A 12,523-nucleotide genomic window follows, 5' to 3' on the forward strand; every position below is an offset into this window, starting at 1 on the left:
TGAACCATTTTGAAAAACCATGTGAATCTTACCACTGATTTAAAGGCAGCAACATTATTTATACTACAGGTATAACATTACAGCTTTTAATAGAGTGTTACCCTGCTGAGCAGCTCTTTGCTCTTGGAGTGCTCGTTTCCCATGATTTTCCCAGTGGAGACCTGCAGACAGAGGCTTTTAACAGAGACTCAACTGAAACAAAAATGGAAAGAAACAGAAATGTAGTTTTGTTATGTTGCATAAACTAGCAAAAATACACAGGAAATAATGACAAATGTCTTTAAAGTAGTTAAAGAATGTGTACATCTGTTCACACAGTAGTTTGGCATCTTCTTAACATCAGTATCACTCAAACATCCTACCTTGTTACACCTCTGAAAGTCAAGAAAGTGAAATCCTCCTTCAGAAAAGAATAATATGGAAAGAGTCTGCCACTCTGTCAGAGAGATACTTGCTGTTCCTATTCAAATGTCTATACAAGCTGCTACCAACAGCTTATATACACAGCTTGTGTGCTTAAAAAAATGGGTGGGACTGTTTTTAAGTAATCAATTGATTTCCTCCAGTAAAATGCCAAACAGAGTGGTGGTGCTCTCGAATATAAGTTTATGGTAATCTCACTGTGACTTCTTTGATTATACCTCAACATGATGACGATGTAGTTACAGTCTAATCAAGCACACTATTGTAACGCGGCACATTTTTGTTGACAAACGAGAAGTAACAGGATGTGTCTCAAGGATATTGACCTGGCACACTTCCACCCTGCCAAAACAAAAATAAAAATGTTTGCGCTTTAGTCTGGTTATTTTTGTAGGGAAAACGTTAAGCATTTTTGTCATTTCGGTCATCATGAGCAGTATTTATTTATGTATAAAGTATTTCTTTGATTTTATTTGAGAAAGAGCTTTTTGATTTGCATACAACAGCTATCTGCTTTATTATCAGAGTTAATCAAGAAGCACAAAGAGCTCTGTAATGAAATCATCTGTCTTTAAAGCCCTTCACGTAGTGATGTTTAAATGTCTTCGAGGGCCTTCCAATACATTGACACAAACAAGCCTGTCAGAGAGGAGTTCAGGGATCAAAGACAAACTGACTTTAGTCCATGAACTGATTTCTTCCTTCTTTTTTTATTCTCATCATTTGCTTTGTTTGCTACTTTTGAGAATAAATATACTTTGATCATGTTGACAAAAGCCTCTTTATGCAAATCAACCAAACGTGTCTGAGTGGTTTTACAACAAACAACTGCAAAATAAAATGATTAAAAAGAACTTCAAATATGCAGTAGCTCATTTATTGAATGTATTATGACAAGGCTTGGAATCCACGAACACAATGTCTCAATTGTAGCCTATGGCCTGCACATTGAGGTGGGAGTTGGATTCCCCTGTTCGGATTGTGCACTTTTGACTTCATTCAAGGCCAGCAGCTGAGAGACCTCAAGCAAACTCCTCATGATGTACCAACGCATGGCAGCCTACTAGTTTCAGTAGTCATGTTCCAGTGGTACGACACAACAAAAAGCAGCCGATAAACATTTAGTCAAAACAATAGATTTCTCATGATACTGCCCGGTTGCAACAACATTTGATATGGTACACTTCACTCCTCCTCTGCAGCTCGTCGACATTGGATTACATGTAGCCTTACAGTGCTCCAGCTTTGCAAGTGTATTCAGTAAATATTTGAGCTTGGGTGTAGTACTGTTTGCTGTAGACATATTACAAAGCAGCAGTTCCGGTTGATAAAATAACTCGTTTGACATATTGTAATCACATTTCTTGATGTTGATTAGTCATCATTACATACCAAACAGGCTGAATTTGGCCCTTATGGTGGAATTGATTAAGTGCCTTGTGTTAGGATGGATGTAAATGAAGGACCATGTTCTAGCCACATCATATTAGCCTAACTATTTATGTTTTATTATAAAAGCACATGTGCGATCGAGGGGAAACCAACACATGCTGTTAAATGGGAAAAACAAGTAGAAACTGACCAAATCAAGCACTTTACTGCCATCTTCACCGCCGTGCTCTTGGGTCGCCGCCCCGCTAGGTGGCGGTGTAGTCATATTGCTCGGTTTAGAAACACTGTTTCTGTGCACTCGAGGAAGCCATGATGGCAGCCACCATGAAGGGACCTGTAGTAAGTATTAAATAAAGATAAATTGCATTGAGTCTCCAAGACACACTCTTTCGGTCTCCTCTGACAGTTCATATAAGACAGTAGATGTGTTTTCGGGGAGGAAAGCCTCAACGGCGGGTGAAAGTGATGTCTCTGAACCACGGCCACACCCTCGTGCAGCTCATGTCAACGATTGTCGTGAGCAGCCGCTAAGTGTTAGCTTGATGGCTAACGCACGAGCTAGATTTGTGAAGTGTTTATGCAGCAGCAAGACAATTTAACAGCACAAAGGTAGTGGCCATGAGCAGCTAACCGCCGGCTGTGATATTTGGGGACGGTGACTGGCCACCCCAATCAAGCTGTCGTCTATAGCTAGCTAGCAAGCTAACCTATACGTTCATATGAATGCTAGCGAAGCTAGCGGTTTGGCTGGTGTTCGTTACCGGTGGGAGAAGTACTTTTAAATACCGTAGTACCAATACCACAGTGTAGCTACAACTTATTCTCTCACAAATAAAAGTCCTGCATTCAAGTTTTTGATTTACTTATACATATATAACGGTTAGTATTAGGGTCAAAATATACTCAAGTCTCAAAAGTAAGTAGGTAGGTAAGTAGGTACTCATTATGCAGAGAGGCCCACTTGAGAATAATGCAACTTTTTTTTTTTTTTTAGACTTTAATTTATTGATGCATTTATGTGTACGTCACTTTAAATGTTGCCGCTGCGTGAAGCTCAGGCTCATTTTAACTACTGTATACACTGCTGGTATAATTTATGTAGTGTTCTCATATACATAATGTAGTGGAGTAAGAGAAGTACAGTATTTCCCCCTGAATTGTAGTGCCATAGAAGTACAGTTATTTAGTACTTGTAATTAGCTACTGAGTAACTTTCCTTCACTGACTTTTACCACAACTTTAACTTCTATCCTCATGTCTGCAGGCCGTTGAAGATGTGAACGTCACATTTGCAGACCAGCAGAAGATCAATAAATTTGCCAGGAACACAAGTCGGATGACGGAGCTGAAAAATGAAATAGAAGCAAAGAAGGTAAGCTTCATGTGGTCATATATATTTACAACATTCATATTTAGAAATTAGTTAATCTATTGTAACAGTCTTTCCAAGATAGCTGGAACACAATATATTTTAAAGGCATACTATGCACTAATTGCCACCAACTGTTTTGTAAACACAACATTGAAAGTTGGCCCCTCCTCCCCCCAGCTGAACAACACAGAGCCCAGTGTACAACCTGCTGCATCTCATATGGCAGCATTAGTGAAAGCCACCCCCAGCTTCACTCTTGTTTTGAAACAAACTTTGTCCGCTAGGCATTTTGCTTTGTCTGCCATTTTTGTAATTTATCTTGGATGCTTGCGCTTAAATAGGGACTACACACCCAGTGCCCAAAGGCTGATGCCCATAAATGTCCCGAACACGGCAAAATAAAAATAAAGTACAGGCCGATAGGGCAGGGTCTCTGCAGATACACACACTGATGATTGAGAGGGAATATTTTTGTCTGAGTCTAAACATTGTTTTTTAGGAAAATACTGCTTTAACTCCCTTTTTTAAGGAGCTTGTTAATGAGCTCAATTGTCACTTTGGAGGCTGTAGTTTTTGGTCCTGTTAATTTGAATGTGGTTCACTGAGAAGTGTTTCTAATAACTAGTCTACCCTCACACCTACCTAGGCTACACCTCTTAAGTTTAACATGGTTCAGCTCATCGAAGCCTAAAGTACAGTCTTTAAAAACCGCTGTGAAGTTGAATCAATACTAATTCCACTGAAACTTACGTGTGTACTCGGGTAGTGTAGCTGCTAAATTACTGATACTAATTTGTGCACAGCCATAATTGAGACTGTAACGATCTGCTGTTGTCTCCCTTCAGAAATCTCTTCAGAACTTACAGGATGCCAGCGATGACCTCATGATGTTAGACGACGACTCTCTATTGATCCCATATCAAATTGGCGATGTATTTGTCAGTCACACCCAGGAAGAAACACAAGAGCTGCTGGAGGCTGCAAAGGTAAGCTTCGTAATGTCTTTTTTTTATACTCGTCAGACTTGTAATCATCAGTAAAAGACCCTCATCAAGGTAATGGACTGTGAAGTTTTATAATGGTGATTGATATAAAAAGTTATTTGATTGAGCAAATAGACTGAGTATGACTGTAAATACATCAGCTCTATGATTAGTTCACTCGTATTTTTTTATTTTTCTCATTAAAACATGTTAACTTACATCCTACTTTAAACAGTTTTCTGTCCCGGCCAGGGAACTTTGTCTATGTATTATCATGATCATCTTTTATGTAATTGCGCAAATTTACATCATGACCCATTCCAGCAAAGGACAATGAAGCATTGTTCTGTGGCAAGTATTTTAGTGGCCTTTTTCTTCAACTAATATATCCAATCTGTACTGAATTATACTATATAGAACGCTCTTTTCATAACAGTTGAATTGAATATAGAGCCAGACTACAAGCTTTATATTACGGGTCTTATTTTGCACAAAATAATCGTCACAAAAATTTGATTTTGTGACACTTCTGAAGGCATCTATAATTTCCCTATTATACCTTTTTAGATCTCATTAGTAGCTGCTGATTAGAAACATTTGGTTTGTAAAACAACCCAAAAATCATGTCCTGCTGAGTGAACATAACTCACCAAGTGTTATTACAAAGTATTCATGTTTTCACATACTTCATGTGCACATTCATGCCCCATAATAATCTATTTTTGCTGCGCTTTCCTTCCTCTGCTTTTATAGAGAGCTGTCATGGTGGCCCCAAATAAAATAGTTAAAGTGTGCACAAAACCTATTTAAGCTCTCTAACTCTGCGTATGGTTTGACAAATGTAGTAGAAGCGTGATTGATGATTACTTTTAGTTCCTCGTCGGATACAGCTCAATGCCTATTCATTTATGCTTAATGCTGAGCTGCGATAAATCGCAAATACACAAAGATTACTCTGTAAATCTGTCAGAATACTTTGTTAAATCTGACTGTTATTTGTGATGCAGTTTGAAAATTGCTATTTGGCACAGACTCCCACAGGAAGCAACGCCACAATGTGTTGAATGTAAACCTTTGACACAATCGCCAAACAAGTAATAGATTTATTTTTAACAACTTGTAGCTGAAATGAATATTAATATTTAGGTCAATACTTGCTTGCACTATATTACAAATGCAACCGATTTAAAAAAAAAATAAAAAATTGCATTCACTTAGATGACAAGCAAGTCAAGCAAATAACATAATTCACAAAATGTAGAACTATTCCTTTTAGTATATAAGCAGCGACGGTGAGAAACCGTTCAAAGCCGCTTGGTTCTCCTTGGGAGCAGACCGTGGCTGTATCAGTGCTTCATAACTGCCATCTCGTCTTATTTCCTCACCACACGCGTTGTAGCTTTTGCTTTGCAGTATCGTGTCCACCATCAGTCTTTTTTTTGTTGGGGTAAAATTAAAAGGATTAATTTAGTTTCTGAGGTGGAGCATCTGAGGGAACGTTGGCTATCTAACAGTTCAAATCACATTACCTGATGATGTGTCATGGTGATATTCAAACATTACTGGTCATTAAAATTCTGCATTTTAATTTGATGTTTTTATTTAAAAACAACTGTGGCCAGAGGCCATTCTTGGGAATGTGACATCTCAGAAACACAATGAGCCGATTTCTTCAAATTTGCCACAAACATCCACTTGGACTTGATGATGAACTGATTAAAATTAGATGGTCAAAGGTCACTGTGACATCACAAAACTCGTGTTTGATCAGAACTCAAGAATTCATATTTTAATCACAACAATTACACACAAATATCTTAAGAGGCTAAAATGATGAAGTGATGACATTTTGGACTGTTAACTGCAACTTGAATGGTTGGCGGAGGCATAATACCATGAGGGGGTAATTCCAGTTGATTTATGTGGCCCAGTGGTTGAGAGTAGCAGATTTAGTTCTCATTTATGTACATAATCATTTTACGTTGTTTCTTTCCTCGTCACATTTTCTTCTGTCTTCAGAATGTGTTTTTATTAAGCCATCTAATCATTTATTTAAACCAATTTATGGAAATGTCCATTGTTGCTTGCCTCGTGTGGGGAAATTGTGGCGGTTGTCTTGTAATGGGAGTTTATGTTCTGTAATCAGGAAACACTGGAGCAAGAGGTCAAAGGCCTTGAGGGACGAGTGTCAGCGATACTGCAAGTATTGGGTGATCTGAAGGTCCAGCTCTATGCCAAGTTCGGTAACAACATTAACCTGGAGGCAGATGAAAGCTGAGCTGTGAAATGGACTTTGACAGCTGCCCCAACACAGACTTTTTCATGCAGCTCTCGTATCAGTTCCACAAAGCGTTTACCCAACGAAACATCAAGTAGGACTCGGCATGAACGGCGTAGATTTGTAACTCCTGGCTTTTGTTTCCACCAACGTATGATTCTTCGTTTTAGCTCCGGCAAACTTAATTCACAAGGATGAGAACAGAAAAGATTTGAAGATTAAATAAATGCATCAATCAATTCTAACGTATTGTATTTTGTCCCTTAATTAATGATCATGTTTTCTTTTACTCTGTGGTTCAAACTAAAGTAAAAAATGAGAAACAAAACAGCTGTGTACTATTTTAACATGTGACACGTTTAACATTCTTAGCTTGTTTCATTTGTGAACTCACTTTGTTTGACCCTAAAGGAAGAAAGAAATTGTCTCTGCACTGAGGGCTGAAATACTTATTAACTATTAACTTAACTTATTGTGAAAAAAAAAAAATATATATATATATATATATATATATATATATATATATATATATAGTGGTGTTTCCACATGAAATCAATTTGATTAAATAAGTACCTGATGTTGCTGATCTACATGGTTGTTGTCTTTTACAAACTACTAAACATGAAAAATTCCAAACCAATAAATCCTCAATTAGAAATTAAGAAAATGGAGCGAACGTGCATCCACATTTTTTTCAAGGTTTGAAGTATTTCTTCTTAATCTGTGTTTGTTTCAACATAATTTAGCACAGACTGTCTGTCTGAAATGAAGAAGTTAAAGCCGAGCATGAAATCCACTGAACTGTCTGAAATAGAGATGCATTAGAAGATAGTCATTAAGGTGAAAGAAATATGAAAAACCTTTTCCCCCTGTAGAGTTTGTCTTGTCTTGTCTAACGGGTGAGATGAAGTCTTGTGTTTATGGTTCTTTCTCGAGTGGCAGCAGTAAGTGTTGATTAATTTCAAAATGATATCTACGCATTTGTTGAGATCTGCTCAGAGTAGACATGACACCTTTAATCTATACTCAAATTATTTTGCTAGTGGTTGCAGAAGTAATTTGCTCCTTTACATACTAAAAGTACCAATACCATAATAAAAACAACCCTTGCAAGTAAAGGTTCTGAATTTAAAATTCTACCCAAGTAAAAATGTCATCAACAAAATGTTTTAAGTAGTTCTGCAGAAAACTCGCTCTACTCGCATATTTTACACTATTATATGATTAGATTGATGCTGGTCCATCGACGTGGTTCTGGTTGTAACTGCTTTACTCACAGTCGGGTAGTTTAGTTCTGTTGATCCCAATCTGGGAGTCGAGCCCCTCAGCAGTCAAAGATAAATCTGAGTGGTCAAGTATGATTAATGGGTTAGGAAATAAAAACAAAAGCCGTCTGCCACAAATCTATAGAGATTTATTTTTGCTAATCTTTGCCTTTTGTGAAATATTGAATGTGTGGACACCTAAGGGCCTTTGTGATTTAATTTTAATAATCTAAAAGATCTCTTTGCTGGAGCTGCTAACGCCTCATCGACCAAAACAAACAACAAACATGACAAGGGGCCCAAAAGACACGCAAAGGGGTCACAAGCCAAACTGTTGGGAATAATTGGCTTCACCTTTTTAATGATGAAATGTCATTTATAAGCTTATTTTGTGTTTTTACATAAATTATGAACCTGGGGATAAAAGCAAACTTTAGCCGTCGATGTAAACGGGAGAACATTTCCCTCCCAAATGTAGTGGAGTTGAAGTATAGTAGCAAAAAAGGAAATAAGTACAAATGCACGCTCTTCCTGAGGATTTTCCCACTCAATTGTTATTGTGACTGATTGTTCACCTAGTTAAAAACATCTTCACACATCCTCCCAAAGCTTCGATCAGCTGATGAGTAAGAGGAGCTGGCAGATCAAAGGCATCTTTTAATGATGACCCATTGACACAAAGGCAAGGAAACCATTTCCTGTGCACACATTGAACATGAAATGATCAGGGCGTGTGATTCTTGACAATCATATGCACTACATGCATATCAGGGAATTAGTCTTCATTTACACAAGTAAATCAATAACGCAACATGGCAATGGATAATGAGGATGTTGCTGGTGAGATTAATAAACAAATGGGTTGTCACTGTTTCGGCATTTTACTAAAAATATGTAAAAACCCTGGCAACTCAACACAGATTCAAAGACCAAACACAAAGCTAGCATAGCACTTTGAAATGGAAATAAAATCAATAATTATAATGTTTATTTCATAGGTATAATTAGACATGTATGTGTGTATTGCCGTGAACAGGTATGCAACACAAATGCTGGAAAAGAAACAAGGTAACAATATACATAATTCAAGTATTCTGGCTCATTAATTAAGCTTTAGGTTTGAACTTGAAGTGTGTTTCAATATCATGGCACTTATTTCATAAACAAGATCTCATACAGAAATGACAGTCAATCTTGGAAGATTCAAATAAATTCCACATCAAAATTGTATTTTATTAATGTAATTACTGTTTCTGCAAATCCAAAACATGAATCATAATAAGGCACAAATACCCTTTTTTTTTTTCCCCCTCCTTTTTCCATCTGAATATTTTTGCCTAATTTCTTCGGAATATTCTCTGTATATGCAGGATGGTTGGTGGCTCCCACAAATAACAAAGAATGCACAAACCTCATTAAATTGTGCCTCCAAGTGTGGCCTGCATGTGCTAATAAAATATCTGGAGGAAAAAAAAATGAAATGGAGAGCTTAAAGTTATGGCAGACACCTCTGGAGGATCAAGATCTCAATTAACAAGTTTCTCCTCCCGGTAGGTTTCCTGCTGAACATTCACAGCTATGATTAAGAAGAACTCCGCCCACACAGACTTGTCTTTATGCACAGCTTGTTAAACCCCGACTCAGAGGAACACACATGGAAATGACTGGACTTATTTCCCTGATGGCCTTGTTTACTCTCTCTGTCTCTCTCGTTCTCTTTATCTGTTCGTTTCTATCTGTCCTCTCACTCCCCTACTTTCTCTCTAATGACACAGCTGTAGATATTTATCAACTGTGCAGTTTGGAGTGAACTTTCAGTACACTTTTGACAGCTTTTAAATTGGTATGATGTTCCACTGAAGCTATCGGTATCGCTCATTTGTCAGAGAAGGTGGGATGCAGTTTGCGGCATTAATTTAAGTTCAGTGTTTTTCCACAAATACAGCTTTTAATTCCTAAAATCAGAATCAGAACCATTTACCAAATATGATGCTTGTATGTTAAATTCAGCTAGGGTAAAACATTCACTGACCTCATTGGGATATAAAATGTTTATTTGAAGGAAATATATTAATATGTATATACTGTATATGTTTTATTCACTGTCTCGTTTAAGCTCAGGCCGACTGCAGTAATGGAAGAAACCGACCAGAGGGGGTCTCTGTCTCCCCAGTTATTTCACGGTGAAATCAAATAGCTTTATCTAGTGTCAAGATGAGCTCTTTGACTTTATTGGATATGGCTGCGCATTGTAAATATTGGAGAAATACGTCAAACGTGTTTGTTTTGAAAGAATAATTCTGAATGAGATGCAGAGAAAAAAAAAAAAATATATCGAGAGGAACCATTGGAGGATGCTCAGTAAAAATGAGTCATACTCGGCTCATGATTCGGGCTTTCGGTTCAAAGTGTGATAATCCACAATTAACTTTGGATCACATTCCCTGCTACTTTCTCAATTAAGTATAATCCAGTTGTCATTGCAGGTTTTCCTGCTAGCTGTTGTCTTCCACACATGATGTTTGTGCACACTTCATCATTTTCTGCACTGCTGCTACAGTGAAAAATTGTGTTTGCTCACTGTCTCTTAAAGTTAGCCTAAATGTCAGGAGAGTCAACCCAGACGGTTTGAAAAACCCGTAGCGGCTCCATCCATTCTTCATCACTTACAGCTGTTCTGTCTCCGCTTTTGTTCATTACAAGTGAGGAGCAATCTCAAAAGCATAATGCGACATGCTTTCTGTAATAGGCTGTGTAAATGATATTGTGGCCATTAATACGAGTATTCGCAAAATAAAAAACCTCACAGATAGAATATTGTTGTCTTGCTGTCGACATGGAGGTCTTGTCTTTTATGAAACTAGAATTATTCTTCTTATTATAAAGACTGACAGGAAACACGAGGAAAGAAAGGAAGATGACATTGCAACAAGTGTGAATATTCACAATTCTGCCAGACAGCATAGAGAGACTGGCTGTCTCATTGTTCGCCATAGTGTAATTGCATATGTGTATTGGTGAAAGGTATGTGGTGGCATGTTTTTCATTGTTGTTTTTCAATAAAGGGGAGAAATTACCCTTTAATTATGTGTCCATCTTTAATGTACCCATCCCACATAGCTTTAGTTTTTTTTCATCTCAATCACACATCTGTAAAATTATGTAACTCTACAATGTCTCATATTAATGGAAATAACTATGTAGTCATCTGCTAAGATATGGACCATAGGCCTACATAGCTGTGTATCATCAATGCTATGATGGCACCATTTACTTTTCATTAATATCCTGCGGTAGGCTAATACTAATATTAATGCCATTTGTTAAGAGTTCAAAAAGCTGGGCAGGAACAAGCTGGTAAAAAACGGAAGCATACAGACGTTTTATTTATTACTATTATAGATAAATATACCAGTATTGTATCGTATTCTGGTATCGTATTGAATGTATCGCGTATCGTGATATTTATGGCAGGTATCGTATAAAAGTCATAATTTTGTTATCGTGACAACCCTAATGCCTGGTCAGAGTGGAATTGTGTGATACACAACTTAAATAGAGCTGGAACAATGTATTGATCAGCTGAAAATGTATCAGCAACTATTCTGATAGTTGCAGCTTCTCCAATCCCTTCTCTGTTTTGTATCAATGTCAATTTAATATTTGGGAATTGTGGACTGTTTGGTGGGAGAAAATAAGTAAGTATCATGGTAATTTGTTAAATGTTTATCGACGAAACAAATGGCTTCATATACAAATATATCTGCAGATGAATTCATGGTGAACATAATTGTGCCCTGGAGATCCCTGTAGTGCAACACATGAGAGAATGCCATGCAAGCCACGTCATGGGTGTCAGGCAGAGGAGCACAGAGTGAGATGGAGTTCAGTGAAGAGATCTGTGTCAGGGGGCTGTGGGAGGCAGCGGCACACCTGTGTGAACAAATGACGTGGATCATTTAGGAAGCGGCAAATGGGGGCACACGGCTCTGCAGATGGACCGAAAGCCTTAAGAGACACGTTCAAGACTTATTATTTCTTGATAATGAATTCCATTCCGGCTCTTCCTGTCAACGGGGAGTCTGGATTTATCTGTGGAGGCTGAGCACTATGTTGGGATATCTTCTGTCATTCATTTCATTACTGTCTGTCAAGTTGATCAGCCAAGACAATAAAGGCACAATTCCACTGCGACAGCGAATGAATCATCTGAATGATGAAGATAAGTGTGTGTGTCTGTGTGTCTCTCACTCGCTCTGTGTGTGTGTGTGTGTGTGTGTGTGTGTGTGTGTGTGTGTGTGTGTGTGAGTGTGTGTGTGTGTGTGGCATCAGTGCAGCAATCAGGACTTATAAGTGCTTTGAAAACAAATTGGTGTCCCAGGGCTAACATCTAGTGGTTTATTTAAAGATTTGTTTATCTTTCATTTATGAATTGCTGAATTGGAAATTAAAACTTTCACTCATGTATCTTCAAGTCTCTAAAATGTGTGGGAGTCTTAGCTAGTAAGTTTCCATCAGTTATCTTCTTTAATCAGTGGCCGCTAATATGCAAAGACTATTACTTTGGAAAAGCATTTCCATATCCACTACGGAACAATAGACCAAATAACTTACCATATAAAAAGACAGTAGAATGCCTCCAAATGTTTCAATGAATATCATTACCAAATCCTGAATTTACGTCAGTTATATTGCAAAGACCTTGAAGAAACTGACACATCCAAGCTGTTGGGTGAGAAAGGATGGATAAACTTGAATCTTACCACATTGCTTCCTATTCGTGATCTTATGTGGAATTTATTTAAACATT

At 37.6% G+C, this 12,523-nt stretch overlaps 1 protein-coding gene across 1 annotated transcript; it reads left to right on the forward strand.

Annotated features, from left to right (window-relative positions):
• The first annotated feature begins 2,113 nt into the window (after positions 1 to 2,113).
• On the forward strand, positions 2,114 to 6,919 carry pfdn4 (prefoldin subunit 4). The gene is made up of 4 exons (XM_079225661.1): positions 2,114 to 2,154; positions 3,080 to 3,187; positions 4,033 to 4,173; positions 6,317 to 6,919. The coding sequence occupies exons 1-4, from the start codon at positions 2,125 to 2,127 to the stop codon at positions 6,446 to 6,448; spliced, it is 411 nt and encodes a 136-aa protein (XP_079081787.1). The 5' UTR covers positions 2,114 to 2,124; the 3' UTR covers positions 6,449 to 6,919.
• Positions 6,920 to 12,523: the final 5,604 nt, after the last annotated feature.

Source organism: Taurulus bubalis (assembly GCF_910589615.1).
Source record: "Taurulus bubalis genome assembly, chromosome: 11".
NCBI lineage: Eukaryota > Metazoa > Chordata > Actinopteri > Perciformes > Cottidae > Taurulus > Taurulus bubalis.